At 48.2% G+C, this 15680-nt stretch overlaps 1 protein-coding gene across 4 annotated transcripts in view; it reads left to right on the top strand.

The window, feature by feature from the left end:
• NCAPH2 (non-SMC condensin II complex subunit H2) overlaps positions 1 to 15680 on the top strand; it is a 272518-nt gene that overhangs the window by 18947 nt on the left and 237891 nt on the right. For all 4 annotated transcript variants that reach the window (XM_063926652.1, XM_063926649.1, XM_063926651.1 and 1 more), the window contains exons 2-3: positions 11828 to 11950; positions 13114 to 13215. In XM_063926652.1, coding sequence (XP_063782722.1) covers positions 11843 to 11950; positions 13114 to 13215 — 210 coding nt within the window. In that variant the 5' untranslated portion in view covers positions 11828 to 11842. The remainder of the gene's footprint in view (positions 1 to 11827; positions 11951 to 13113; positions 13216 to 15680) is intronic.

Genomic DNA, 15680 nt, shown 5'->3' with positions numbered 1-15680 from the left:
GACCCTCCTCCAAGCCTCAGTTAAGATTTTGTGCCCGAACGAGAAGGGTGCAATCTAGGTGGCTCTCCTGAGCTGCTTAGAGTAAAAGTTTTTAAATAGGTTTTTTTATTTTCAGTGAGACCTGCTGGCAACAGGCTCACTGCATCGAGGGACTAAGGGGAGAAGAAGCGAACTCACCTGCGTGCAGAGTGGATTGGGCTTCTTAGGCTACTGGACATTAGCTCCAGAGGGACCGATCACAGGCCCAGCCATGGATAGGTCCCAGAGCCGCGCCGCCGGCCCCCTTATAGAGCCAGAAGACAGAAGAGGTCCGGAAAATCGGCGGCAGAAGACGTCCTGTCTTCAATAAGGTAGCGCACAGCACCGCAGCTGTGCGCCATTGCTCTCAGCACACTTCACACTCCGGTCACTGAGGGTGCAGGGCGCTGGGGGGGGGGGGCGCCCTGGGACGCAATGAAAATACCTTAAATGGCTAAAAATACATCACATATAGCTCCTGGGCTATATGGATGTATTTAACCCCTGCCAGTTTTCCACAAAAAAGCGGGAGAAAGGCCGCCGAAAAAGGGGCGGAGCCTATCTCCTCAGCACACAAGCGCCATTTTTTCCTCACAGCTCCGTTGGAGGAAGGCTCCCTGACTCTCCCCTGCAGTCCTGCACTACAGAAACAGGGTAAAACAAGAGAGGGGGGGCACTAAATTGGCATATTAATATATACAGCAGCTTTATTAGGGAAAAACACTTATATAAGGTTATCCCTGTGTGTGTGTGTGTGTGTATATATATATATATATATATATATATATATATACATACATACATACATACATACATACATACATATATATATATATATATATATATATATATATATATATATATATATATATAATCGCGCTCTGGTGTGTGCTGGCAAACTCTCCCTCTGTCTCCCCAAAGGGCTAGTGGGGTCCTGTCCTCTGTCAGAGCATTCCCTGTGTGTGTGCTGTGTGTCGGTACGCTGTGTCGACATGTATGAGGAGGAAAATGGTGTGGAGGCGGAGCAATTGCCTGTGTTAGTGATGTCACCCCCTAGGGAGTCGACACCTGACTGGATGGTCTTATGGAAAGAATTACGTGATAGTGTCGGCACTTTACAAAAGACTGTTGACGACATGAGACAGCCGGCAAATCAGTTAATACCTGTACAGGCGTCTCAAACACCGTCAGGGGCTATAAAACGCCCGTTACCTCAGGTCGATACAGACACGGACACTGACTCCAGTGTCGACGGTGAGGAAACAAACGTATTTTCCAGTAGGGCCACACGTTACATGATCACGGCAATGAAGGAGGTTTTGAACATTTCTGATACTACAAGTACCACAAAAAAGGGTATTATGTGGGGTGTGAAAAAACTACCCGTAGTTTTTCCCGAATCAGATGAATTAAATGAGGGGTGTGATGAAGCGTGGGTTTCCCCCGATAAAAAACTGCTAATTTCTAAAAAAATTATTGGCATTATACCCTTTCCCGCCAGAGGTTAGGGCGCGTTGGGAAACACCCCCTAGCGTAGATAAGGCGCTCACACGCTTATCAAAACAAGTGGCGTTACCGTCTCCTGATACGGCCGCCCTCAAGGAACCAGCTGATAGGAAGCTGGAAAATATCCTTAAAAGTATATACACACATACTGGTATTATACTGCGACCAGCAATCGCCTCAGCCTGGATGTGCAGTGCTGGGGTGGCTTGGTCGGATTCCCTGACTGAAAATATTGATACCCTGGACAGGGACAATATATTATTGACTATAGAGCATTTAAAGGATGCATTTCTATATATGCGAGATGCACAGAGGGATATTTGCACTCTGGCATCAAGAGTAAGTGCGATGTCCATTTCTGCCAGAAGAGGATTATGGACGCGACAGTGGTCAGGGGATGTGGATTCCAAACGGCATATGGAAGTATTGCCGTATAAAGGGGAGGAGTTATTTGGGGTCGGTCTATCGGACCTGGTGGCCACGGCAACGGCTGGAAAATCCACCTTTTTACCCCAAGTCACCTCGCAGCAGAAAAAGATACCGTCTTTTCAGGCTCAGTCCTTTCGTCCCCATAAGGGCAAGCGGGCAAAAGGCCACTCATATCTGCCCCGCCGCAGAGGAAGGGGAAAAAGACTGCAGCAAACAGCCTCTTCCCACGAACAGAAGCCCTCCCCCGCTTCTGCCAAGTCCTCAGCATGACGCTGGGGCCTTACAAGCGGACTCAGGCACGGTGGGGGCCCGTCTCAAGAATTTCAGCGCGCAGTGGGCTCACTCGCAAGTGGACCCCTGGATCCTGCAGGTAGTATCTCAGGGGTACAAATTGGAATTCGAAACGTCTCCCCCTCGCCGGTTCCTGAAGTCTGCTTTACCAACGTCTCCCCCCGACAGGGAGGCGGTATTGGAAGCCATTCACAAGCTGTATTCCCAGCAGGTGATAATCAAGGTACCCCTCCTACAACAGGGAAAGGGGTATTATTCCACGCTGTTTGTGGTACCGAAGCCGGACGGCTCGGTGAGACCCATTTTAAATCTGAAATCCTTGAACACTTACATTAAAAGGTTCAAGTTCAAGATGGAGTCACTCAGAGCAGTGATAGCGAACCTGGAAGAAGGGGACTATATGGTGTCTCTGGACATCAAGGATGCTTACCTCCATGTCCCAATTTGCCCTTCTCACCAAGGGTACCTCAGGTTTGTGGTACAGAACTGTCACTATCAGTTTCAGACGCTGCCGTTTGGATTGTCCACGGCACCCCGGGTCTTTACCAAGGTAATGGCCGAAATGATGATTCTTCTTCGAAGAAAAGGCGTCTTAATTATCCCTTACTTGGACGATCTCCTGATAAGGGCAAGGTCCAGAGAACAGTTAGAGGTCGGAGTAGCACTATCTCAAGTAGTACTACGACAGCACGGATGGATTCTAAATATTCCAAAATCGCAGCTGATTCCGACGACACGTCTGCTGTTCCTAGAGATGATTCTGGACACAGTACAGAAAAAGGTGTTTCTCCCGGAGGAGAAAGCCAAGGAGTTATCCGACCTAGTCAGGAACCTCCTAAGACCAGGCCAAGTGTCAGTACATCAATGCACAAGGGTCCTGGGAAAGATGGTGGCTTCTTACGAAGCGATTCCATTCGGCAGATTCCACGCAAGAACTTTTCAGTGGGATCTGCTGGACAAATGGTCCGGATCGCATCTTCAAATGCATCAGCGGATAACCCTGTCTCCAAGGACAAGGGTGTCTCTCCTGTGGTGGTTACAGAGTGCTCATCTCCTAGAGGGCCGCAGATTCGGCATTCAGGATTGGGTCCTGGTGACCACGGATGCCAGCCTGAGAGGCTGGGGAGCAGTCACACAGGGAAGAAATTTCCAGGGCTTGTGGTCAAGCATGGAAACGTCACTTCACATAAATATCCTGGAACTAAGGGCCATTTACAATGCCCTAAGTCAGGCAAGACCTCTGCTTCAGGGTCAGCCGGTGTTGATCCAGTCGGACAACATCACGGCAGTCGCCCACGTAAACAGACAGGGCGGCACAAGAAACAGGAGGGCAATGATGGAAGTGGCAAGGATTCTTCGCTGGGCGGAGAATCATGTGATAGCACTGTCAGCAGTGTTCATTCCGGGAGTGGACAACTGGGAAGCAGACTTCCTCAGCAGACACGATCTTCACCCGGGGGAGTGGGGACTTCACCCAGAAGTCTTCCACATGATTGTGAACCGTTGGGAAAAATCAAAGGTGGACATGATGGCGTCCCGCCTCAACAAAAAACTGGACAGATATGGCGCCAGGTCAAGGGACCCTCAGGCAATAGCTGTGGACGCTCTGGTAACACCGTGGGTGTACCAGTCAGTGTATGTGTTCCCTCCTCTTCCTCTCATACCAAAAGTACTGAGAATCATAAGAAGGAGAGGAGTAAAGACTATACTCTTGGCTCCGGATTGGCCAAGAAGGACTTGGTACCCGGAAATTCAAGAGATGCTCACGGAAGACCCGTGGCCTCTACCTCTAAGAAAGGACCTGCTCCAGCAGGGACCACGTCTGTTCCAAGACTTACCGCGGCTGCGTTTGACGGCATGGCGGTTGAACGCCGGATCCTGAAGGAAAAAGGCTTTCCGGATGAAGTCATCCCTACCCTGATCAAAGCCAGGAAGGATGTAACCATACAACATTATCACCGTATTTGGCGTAAATATGTTGCGTGGTGCGAGGCCAGGAAGGCCCCTACAGAGGAATTTCAACTGGGTCGTTTCCTGCATTTCCTGCAAACAGGACTGTCTATGGGCCTCAAATTAGGGTCCATTAAGGTTCAAATTTCGGCCCTGTCAATATTCTTCCAAAAAGAACTGGCTTCTGTTCCTGAAGTTCAGACGTTTGTCAAGGGGGTACTGCATATACAGCCTCCTTTTGTGCCTCCAGTGGCACCTTGGGATCTCAATGTAGTTTTGGGATTCCTAAAATCACATTGGTTTGAACCACTCACCACTGTGGACTTAAAATATCTCACATGGAAAGTGGTAATGTTGTTAGCCCTGGCTTCAGCCAGGCGTGTCTCAGAATTGGCGGCTTTATCCTATAAAAGCCCTTACCTAATTTTTCATACGGACAGGGCAGAATTGAGGACTCGTCCTCAATTTCTCCCTAAGGTGGTTTCAGCATTTCACTTAAACCAGCCTATTGTGGTGCCTGCGGCTACTAGGGACTTGGAGGATTCCAAGTTGCTGGACGTAGTCAGGGCCCTGAAAATATATGTTTCCAGGACGGCTGGAGTCAGGAAATCTGATTCGCTGTTTATCCTGTATGCACCCAACAAGCTGGGTGCTCCTGCTTCTAAGCAGACGATTGCTCGTTGGATTTGTAGTACAATTCAGCTTGCACATTCTGTGGCAGGCCTGCCACAGCCAAAATCTGTAAAAGCCCATTCCACACGGAAAGTGGGCTCATCTTGGGCGGCTGCCCGAGGGGTCTCGGCTTTACAACTTTGCCGAGCAGCTACTTGGTCAGGGGCAAACACGTTTGCTAAATTCTACAAATTTGATACCCTGGCTGAGGAGGACCTGGAGTTCTCTCATTCAGTGCTGCAGAGTCATCCGCACTCTCCCGCCCGTTTGGGAGCTTTGGTATAATCCCCATGGTCCTTTCGGAGTCCCCAGCATCCACTAGGACGTCAGAGAAAATAAGAATTTACTTACCGATAATTCTATTTCTCATAGTCCGTAGTGGATGCTGGGCGCCCATCCCTAGTGCGGATTGTCTGCATTACTTGTACATAGTTATTGTTACAAAAATCGGGTTATTGTTGTTGTGAGCCATCTTTTCAGAGGCTCCTTCTGTTATCATGCTGTTAACTGGGTTCAGATCACAAGTTGTACGGTGTGATTGGTGTGGCTGGTATGAGTCTTACCCGGGATTCAAAATCCTTCCTTATTGTGTACGCTCGTCCGGGCACAGTATCCTAACTGAGGCTTGGAGGAGGGTCATAGGGGGAGGAGCCAGTGCACACCAGCTAGTCCTAAAGCTTTTACTTTGTGCCCAGTCTCCTGCGGAGCCGCTATCCCCCATGGTCCTTTCGGAGTCCCCAGCATCCACTACGGACTATGAGAAATAGAATTATCGGTAAGTAAATTCTTATTTTCTCATAGCCCATAAGGGATACTGAGCGCCCATCTTAGTGTGTTGTCTTGTCTGCAGGTTTTTTCTTTGTCAAAGTTTTACCTATTCAGCCTTTGCTGTTTTGTTACCAGCCGTTGCTGGTCGTTTTTCTGTTATTGTTGTGCTGGTGTGTGAATCTCACCACTCGTTGTTATGCTCCTCTCAAGTATGTCATTTCTCCTTCGGGCACAGTTTTACCTATACCTGCTGTGGGAGGGGGCATAGAAGGGGGGAGCCAGCACACCCAGTTGAAGAAATTGAAAGTGAATCGGCTCCTTTGGACCCCATCTATTTCCCATCATACTAAGACCCCAGTATCCCTTATGGACTACGAGGTATTAAAATCTCATTTTTATTTCTCTAACGTCCTAAGTGGATGCTGGGGACTCCGTAAGGACCATGGGGAATAGCGGCTCCGCAGGAGACTGGGCACAAAAGTAAAGCTTTAGAACTACCTGGTGTGCACTGGCTCCTCCCCCTATGACCCTCCTCCAAGCCTGTTAGATTTTTGTGCCCGAACGAGAAGGGTGCACACTAGGTGGCTCTCCTGAGCTGCTTAGTGAAAAGTTTAGTTTTAGGTTTTTTATTTTCAGTGAGACCTGCTGGCAACAGGCTCACTGCATCGAGGGACTAAGGGAGAAGAAGCGAACTCACCTGCGTGCAGAGTGGATTGGGCTTCTTAGGCTACTGGACATTAGCTCCAGAGGGACCGATCACAGGCCCAGCCATGGATAGGTCCCAGAGCCGCGCCGCCGGCCCCCTTACAGAGCCAGAAGACAGAAGAGGTCCGGAAAATCGGCGGCAGAAGACGTCCTGTCTTCAACAAGGTAGCGCACAGCACTGCAGCTGTGCGCCATTGCTCTCAGCACACTTCACACTCCGGTCACTGAGGGTGCAGGGCGCTGGGGGGGGGGCGCCCTGAGACGCAATAAAAACACCTTGGATGGCAAAAAATGCATCACATATAGCTCCTGGGCTATATGGATGAATTTAACCCCTGCCAGAATACACAGAAAAACGGGAGATAGGCTCCGCCCCCTTATCGGCGGCCTTATCTCCTCAGCACACTGGCGCCATTTTCCCTCACAGCTCCGTTGGAGGGAAGCTCCCTGGCTCTCCCCTGCAGTCACTACACTACAGAAAGGGTTAAAAAAAAGAGAGGGGGGCACTAATTACGCGCAGTATTAAAGATATAGAAGTGTTTTTCCCCTTATAGCTGCTGTAAGGTTATCCCTGTGTATGTATGTATGTGTATATATATATATATATATATATATATATATATATATATATATATATATATATATATATATATAGCGCTCTGGTGTGTGCTGGCAAACTCTCCCTCTGTCTTCCCAAAGGGCTAGTGTGGGGTCCTGTCCTCTATCAGAGCATTCCCTGTGTGTGTGCTGTGTGTCGGTACGTTTGTGTCGACATGTATGAGGAGAAAAATGATGTGGAGACTGAGCAGATTGCCTGTAATAGTGATGTCACCCCCTAGGGGGTCAACACCTGAGTGGATGAACTGTTGGAAGGAATTACGTGACAGTGTCAGCTCTGTATAAAAGACAATGGTTGACATGAGACGGCCGGCTACTCAGCTTGTGCCTGTCCAGACGTCTCATATGCCGTCAGGGGCTCTAAAGCGCCCGTTACCTCAGATGGCAGATATAGACGCCGACACGGATACTGACTCCAGTGTCGACGGTGAAGAGACAAATGTGACTTCCAGTAGGGCCACACGTTACATGATTGAGGCAATGAAAAATGTTTTACACATTTCTGATAATACGAGTACCACCAAAAAGGGGTATTATGTTCGGTGAGGAAAAACTACCTGTAGTTTTCCTGAATCTGAGAAATTAAATGAGGTGTGTGATGATGCGTGGGTTTCCCCCCGATAACAACTGATAAATTCTAAAATGTTATTGGCATTATATCCTTTCCCGCCAGAGGTTAGGGTGCGTTGGGAAACACCCCCTAGGGTGGATAAAGCGCTCACACGCTTGTAAGAACAAGGGCTCTACCCTCTCCTGAGATGGCCGCCCTTAAGGATCCTGCTGATAGAAAGCAGGAGGGTATCCTAAAATGTATTTACACACATACTGGTGTTATACTGCGACCAGCAATCGCCTCAGCCTGGATGTGCAGTGCTGGGTTGGCGTGGTCAGATTCCCTGACTGAAAATATTGATACCCTAGATAGGGACAGTATATTATTGCCTATAGAGCATTTAAAAGATGCATTTCTATATATGCGTGATGCACAGCGGAATATTTGCCGACTGGCATCAAGTCTAAGTACGTTGTCCATTTCTGCCAGTAGAGGGTTATGGACACGACAGTGGTCGGGTGATGCGGATTCCAAACGGCATTTGGAAGTATTGCCTTATTAAGGGGAGGAGTAATTTGGGGTCGGTCTTTCAGACCTGGTGGCCACGGCAACAGCTGGGAAATCCACGTTTGTACCCCAGGTCGCCTCTCAACATAAGAAGACGCCGTATTATCAGGCGCAGTCTTTTCGTGGGCAAGCGGGCAAAAGGTTCCTCATTTCTGCCCCGTGACAGAGGGAGAGGAAAAAGGCTGCAGAAATCAGCCAGTTCCCAGGAACAGAAGCCCTCTCCCGCCTCTGCCAAGCCCTCAGTATGACGCTGGGGCTTTACAAGCAGAATCAGGCACAGTGGGGCCCGTCTCAATGAATTTCAGCGCGCAGTGGGCTCACTCGCAAGTAGACCCCTGGATCCTTCAGGTGATATCTCAGGGGTACAAATTGGAATTCGAGACGTCTCCCCCTCGCCGTTTCCTAAAGTCGGCTTTACCGATGTCTCCTTCTGACAGGGAGGCAGTTTTGGAAGCCATTCACAAGCTGTATTCCCAGCAGGTGATAATCAAGGTACCCCTCCTGCAACAGGGAACGGGGTATTATTCCACACTGTTGTGGTACCGAAGCCGGACGGCTCGTGAGACCGATTCTAAATCTAAAATCTTGAACACTTACGTACGGAGGTTCAAATTCAAGATTGAGTCACTCAGAGCAGTGATTGCGAACCTGGAAGACGGGGACTACATGATGTCTTGGGACATCAAGGATGCTTACCTTCATGTCCCAATTTACCCTTCTCACCAAGGGTACCTCAGGTTTATGGTACATAACTGTCACTATCAGTTTCAGACGCTGCCGTATGGATGGTCCACGGCACCCCGGGTCTTTACCAAGGTAATGGCCGAAATGATGATACTCCTTCGAAGGAAGGGAATTTTAGTTATCCCTTACTTGGACAATTCCCTGATAAGGGTAAGATCCAGGGAACAGTTGGAGGTCGGTGTAGCACTATCTCAGGTAGTGTTGCGGCAGCACGATTGGATTCTCAATATTCCAAAATCACAGCTGATTCCGACGACTCGTCTTCTGTTCCTAGGGATGATCCTGGACACAGTCCAGAAAAAGGTGTTTCTCCCGGAGGAGAAAGTCAGGGAGTTATCTGAGCTAGTCGGGAACCTCCTATAACCGAGCCAAGTCTCAGTACATCAATGAAATGGTTCTGGGAAAAATGGTGGCTTCCTATGAAGCAATCCCATTCGGCAGATTCCACGCAAGAACTTTCCAGTGGGACCTGCTGGACAAATGGTCCGGGTCGCATCTTCAGATGCATCAGCGGATAACCCTGTCACCAAGCACAAGGGTGTCTCTCCTGTGGTGGTTGCAGAGTGCTCATCTTCTAGAGGGCCGCACATTCAGGACTGGGTCCTGGTGACCACGGATGCCAGCCTGCGAGGCTGGGGAGCAGTCACACAGGGAAGGAATTTCCAGAGCTTATGGTCAAGCCTGGAGACATCACTTCACATAAATATCCTGAAGCTAAGGGCCATTTACAATGCTCTAAGCTCAGCAAGACCTCTGCTTCAAGGTCACCCGGAGTTGATCCATTCGGACAACATCACGGCAGTCACCCACGTAAACAGACAGGGTGACACAAGAAGCAGAAGGGCAATGGCAGAAGCTGCAAGGATTCTTCGCTGGGCGGAAAATCATGTGATAGCACTGTCAGCAGTATTCATTCCGGGAGTGGACAACTGGGAAGCAGACTTCCTCAGCAGACACGACCTCCACCCGGGAGAGTGGGGACTTCACCCAGAAGTCTTCCACATGTTTATAAAAGTCGACAAGTATTGCGCCAGGTCAAGGGACCCTCAGGCAATAGCTGTAGACGCTCTGGTAACACAGTGGGTGTACCAGTCAGTGTATGTGTTCCCTCCTCTGCCTCTCATACCCAAGGTACTGAGATTGATAAGATGGAGAGGAGTAAGCACTATATTCGTGGCTCCGGATTGGCCAAGAAGGACTTGGTAACCGGAACTTCAAGAGATGCTCACGGAGGATCCGTGGCCTCTACCTCTAAGAAGGGACCTGCTCCAGCAAGGACCCTGTCTGTTCCAAGACTTACCGCGGCTGCGTTTGACGGCATGGCGGTTGAACGCCGGATCCTGAAGGAGAAAGGCATTCCGAATGAAGTCATTCCTATCCTGATCAAAGCCAGGAAAGATATAACCGCAAAACATTATCACCGCATTTGGCGAAAATATGTTGCGTGGTGCGAGGCCAGTAAGGCCCCGACGGAGGAATTTTCAACTAGGTCGATTCCTACATTTCCTGCAAACGGGAGTGTCTATGGGCCTGAAATGGGGGTCCATTAAGGTTCAAATTTCGGCCCTGTCAATTTTCTTCCAAAAAGAACTAGCTACAGTCCCTGAAGTTCAGACGTTTGTGAAAGGGGTACTGTATATACAGCCTCCTTTTGTGCCTCCAGTGGCACCTTGGGATCTAAATGTAGTTTTTGGGTTCCAAAAGTCACATTGGTTTGAACCACTTAAATATGTGGAGTTAAAATATCTCACATGAAAAGTGGTCATGCTGTTGGCCCTGGCCTGGGCCAGGTGCGTGTCAGAATTGGCGGCTTTATCCTGTAAAAGACAATCTGATTTTCCATTCGGACAGGGCGGAATTGAGGACTTGTCCTCAGTTTCTCCCTAAGGTGGTTTTCAGCGTTTCACCTGAATCAACCTATTGTGGTGCCTGCGGCTACTAGGGACTTGGAGGACTCCAAGTTGCTAGACGTTGTCAGAGCCCTGGAAATATAGGTTTCCAGGACGGCTGGAGTCAGAAAATCTGACTCGTTGTTTATTCTGTATGCACCCAACAAGCTGGGTGCTCCTGCTTCTAAGCAGACTATTGCTCGTTGGATTTGTAGTACAATTCAGCTTGCACATTCTGTGGCAGGCCTGCCACAGCCAAAATCTGTAAAAGCCCATTCCACAAGGAAGGTGGGCTCATCTTGGGCGGCTGCCCGAGGGGTCTCGGCTTTACAACTTTGCCGAGCAGCTACTTGGTCAGGAGCAAATACGTTTGTAAAATTCTACAAATTTGATACCCTGGCTGAGGAGGACCTGGAGTTCTCTCATTTGGTGCTGCAGAGTCATTCGCACTCTCCCGCCCGTTTGGGAGCTTTGGTATAATCCCCATGGTCCTTACGGAGTCCCCAGCATCCACTTAGGACGTTAGAGAAAATAAGAATTTACTTACCGATAATTCTATTTCTCGTAGTCCGTAGTGGATGCTGGACGCCCATCCCAAGTGCGGATTGTCTGCAATACTGGTACATAGTTATTGTTACCAAAAAATCGGGTTATTGCTGTAGTGAGCCATCTTTTCTAGAGGCTCCTCTGTTATCATGCTGTTAACTGGGTTTAGATCACAAGTTATATGGTGTGATTGGTGTGGCTGGTATGAGTCTTACCCGGGATTCAAAATCCTTCCTTATTGTGTACGCTCGTCCGGGCACAGTATCCTAACTGAGGCTTGGAGGAGGGTCATAGGGGGAGGAGCCAGTGCACACCAGGTAGTTCTAAAGCTTTACTTTTGTGCCCAGTCTCCTGCGGAGCCGCTATTCCCCATGGTCCTTACGGAGTCCCCAGCATCCACTACGGACTACGAGAAATAGAATTATCGGTAAGTAAATTCTTATTTTTTTTTCTGAATTTCTCTATAACAAAGTTTTGGCCTAGGGGTGCCTTGAAAAAACGTCTGATACTCTTAGGTGCAGTGATTCAGAAAAGTTCATCAAAAGTTGATCATTTGCTGTTATCTCTCTAGGTACATCTATAAATAATGGAAGACACAGAGTCAAGGTTTACTCACCTGCTGCAGCCAATCAGGGATTTGACCAAGAACTGGGAGGTGGATGTAGCTGCTCAGTTGGGGGAGTACTTGGAGGAGGTAAGATTACATTTGTGGGTGATGGGAATGGACTGATCTCAAATTTACGACAGTATTAGACTTGCAAGCATGTCCGCTTATGTTATAGATTGACCTCTTTACTCTGCTTTCTGGTTAGTAAAGAGCAATCCATTCTTTAACATCTGTTTTTTATGTGACAGTGGCTGCAGAGTACTTAACTATATCTACTATTGCAGTCCCATCATAACCAATGTACAACATATAGCTTGAACAGATGGAAAACATCCCTTAGCCAATTTAGGACAGTAAATGGACCATCCAGATAATGCAAGAAAGTTCACTGATTTATTTTTTATTTTTTTTACAGTAACAATAAAACATTCTTTCTTCATGTGTAACATTAGATAGTGTGTCCCACTTTTGGGGCTCCAGACACTTCACAAGTATATCATGTTTGCTAGATGAACATTTTACATCCATCTACCCGTTAAGAAGGAATACATTCTACATTTTAGACGATATGTAGGGGAGATGTATCAAGCCGTAGTTGTCCAAAGCAACCAATCATTTGAAAGACTGTTCTAGGTAAATTACAGTTACAGCTACTCTACTTTCTCTCTCCAAGGCTTGATGCAGTCCTCCCTGTGAGGGGGGCGGGGGGGGGTAGTTAAATTGCTGGCAAAGGGTGCGCATTGTCGCTTCTGCTGTGTTTAAATGCCGAATGTGGCAACCTTCTTCTGGCCAAACTCGCACAAAAGTGCTCACTACCCTATGGGGCTTTGAGTTTGCACAGCCGTTAAGGTGTGCCTGTTTCGACCGGGCGGATGTATTTGGCTGCAGTTGAATTTCCCCCTGTGTCTTTGATATGTGGAAAACTGTTACATCATTGCTTTGCTTGTTAAAGGGAAAGATCTACTCTACAGATTACATATATACACTGCTCAAAAAAATAAAGGGAACACTTAAACAACACAATGTAACTCCAAGTCAATCACACTTCTGTGAAATCAAACTGTCCACTTAGGAATCAACACTGATTGACAATCAATTTCACATGCTGTTGTGCAAATGGAATAGACAACAGGTGGAAATTATGGGCAATTAGCAAGACACCCCCATTTATTTCATGGCCCAGTTTATCGGTTTTTGATTTTCTAATACCATTTCTTAAATCAGTTGTTTTATTTTTATCATCTGTTTAGTTAGATCAGATCTGCATATCTTTCGATGGAGGTAAAACGACCATGAATTTTGCAGAGGCTGCTCTCCTTATCCAAGGATCAGCATGTATCTACAGTAAAAAGGTGAGCAAGAGCCTTCATTTTCTTTAAGCAGGAAAGATGTAATGTTACAGTATTTTATGTGTGAAATACCTTTTGAGATTTAATGGAATAAGAAATGATTGCGACGTGTTATTTAAAAGGGAGACTGGCAAAGCCAAACACTTAAACATAGCATATGTGTGCTGCGTATATCAACACTGCTGAGGTTTAAGGGGGATGTATGTTTTTCACGATCTTTCACCAATTTCTCTGACGTCCTAGTGGATGCTGGGAACTCCGTAAGGACCACGGGGAATAGACGGGCTCCGCAGGAGACTGGGCACTCTAAAAGAAAGATTAGGTACTATCTGGTGTGCACTGGCTCCTCCCACTATGACCCTCCTCCAGACCTCAGTTAGATTTCTGTGCCCGGCCGAGCTGGATGCACACTAGGGGCTCTCCTGAGCTCCTAGAAAGAAAGTTTATTTTAGGTTTTTTATTTTACAGTGAGACCTGCTGGCAACAGGCTCACTGCATCGAGGGACTAAGGGGAGAAGAAGCGAACCTACCTGCTTGCAGCTAGCTTGGGCTTCTTAGGCTACTGGACACCATTAGCTCCAGAGGGATCGACCGCATGGAACTGGCCTTGGTGTTCGTTCCCGGAGCCGTGCCGCCGTCCCCCTTACAGAGCCAGAAGCAAGAAGAGGTCCGGAAAATCGGCGGCAGAAGACTTCGGTCTTCACCAAGGTAGCGCACAGCACTGCAGCTGTGCGCCATTGCTCCTCATGCACACTTCACACTCCGGTCACTGAGGGTGCAGGGCGCTGGGGGGGGCGCCCTGAGGGCAATATGACACCTTGGCTGGCAAATCTACATCATATATAGTCCTAGAGGCTATATAGATGTAAAATTACCCCTGCCAGTATTCCAGAAAAAGCGGGAGAAAGTCAGTTGAAAAAGGGGCGGGGCTTCTCCCTCAGCACACTGGCGCCATTTTCTCTTCACAGTGCAGCTGGAAGACAGCTCCCCAGGCTCTCCCCTGTAGTTTTCAGGCTCAAAGGGTTAAAAAGAGAGGGGGGGGCACAAAATTTAGGCGCAATATTGTATATTCAAGCAGCTATTGGGAAAAATCACTCAATATAGTGTTAATCCCAAAATTATATAGCGCTCTGGTGTGTGCTGGCATACTCTCTCTCTGTCTCCCCAAAGGGCTGTGTGGGGTCCTGTCCTCAGTCAGAGCATTCCCTGTGTGTGTGTGCGGTGTGTCGGTACGGCTGTGTCGACACGTTTGATGAGGAGGCTTATGTGATGGCAAAGCGATAAATGTGATGTCGCCCCCTGTGGGGCCGACACCAGAGTGGATTGATAGGTGGAATGTATAAACCGACAGTGTCAACTCCTTACATAAAAGGCTGGATGACGTAACAGCTATGGGACAGCCGGCTTCTCAGCCCGCGCCTGCCCAGGAGTCTCAAAGGCCATCAGGGGCTCAAAAACGCCCGCTCCCTCAGATGGCAGACACAGATGTCGACACGGAGTCTGACTCCAGTGTTGACGAGGTTGAGACATATACACAATCCACTAGGAACATCCGTTACATGATCCCGGCAATAAAAAATGTGTTGCACATTTCTGACATTAACCGAAGTACCACTAAAAAAGGGTTTTATGTTTGGGGAGATAAAGCAGGCAGTGTTTTGTTCCCCCATCAAATGAGTGAATGAAGTGTGAAAAAGCGTGGGTTCCCCCGATAAGAAACTGGTAATTTCTAAAAAGTTACTGATGGCGTACCCTTTCCCGCCAGAGGATAAGTTACGCTTGGAGATATCCCCTAGGGTGGATAAGGCGCTCACACGTTTGTCAAAAAAGGTGGCACTGCCGTCTTAGGATACGGCCACTTTGAAGGTACCTGCTGATAAAAAGCAGGAGGCTATCCTGAAGTCTGTATTTACACACTCAGGTACTAGACTGAGACCTGCAGATAGTGCTGCTGCAGCGTGGTCTGTAACCCTGTCAAACAGGGATACTATTTTGCGAACATAAGACGTCGTCTTATATATGAGGGATGCACAGAGGGATATTTTGCCGGCTGGCATCCAGAATTAATGTAATGTCCATTCTGTCAGGAGGGTATTAGAGACCCGACACTAGACAGGTGATGCTGACTTTAAAAGGCACATAGAGCCTTATAAGGGTGAGGAATTGTTTGGGGATGGTCTCTGGGACCTCGTATCCACAGCAACAGCTGGGAAGAAATTTTTTTACCTCAGGTTTCCTCACAGCCTAAGAAAGCACTGTATTATCAGGTACAGTCCTTTCGGCTTCAGAAAAGCAAGCGGGTCAAAGGCGCTTCCTTTCTGCACAGAGACGAGGGAAGAGGGAAAAACTGCACCAGTCAGCCAGTTCCCAGAATCAAAATTCTTCCCCCGCTTCCTCTGAGTCCACCGCATGACGCTGGGGCTCCTCAGGCGTAGCCAGGTATGGTGGGGGGCCGCCTCAGAAATTTC

Source organism: Pseudophryne corroboree, chromosome 6 (assembly GCF_028390025.1).
Source record: "Pseudophryne corroboree isolate aPseCor3 chromosome 6, aPseCor3.hap2, whole genome shotgun sequence".
NCBI lineage: Eukaryota > Metazoa > Chordata > Amphibia > Anura > Myobatrachidae > Pseudophryne > Pseudophryne corroboree.
Note: the sequence above shows the minus strand (reverse complement) of the source record. Positions and strands in the feature narration are given on the sequence as shown.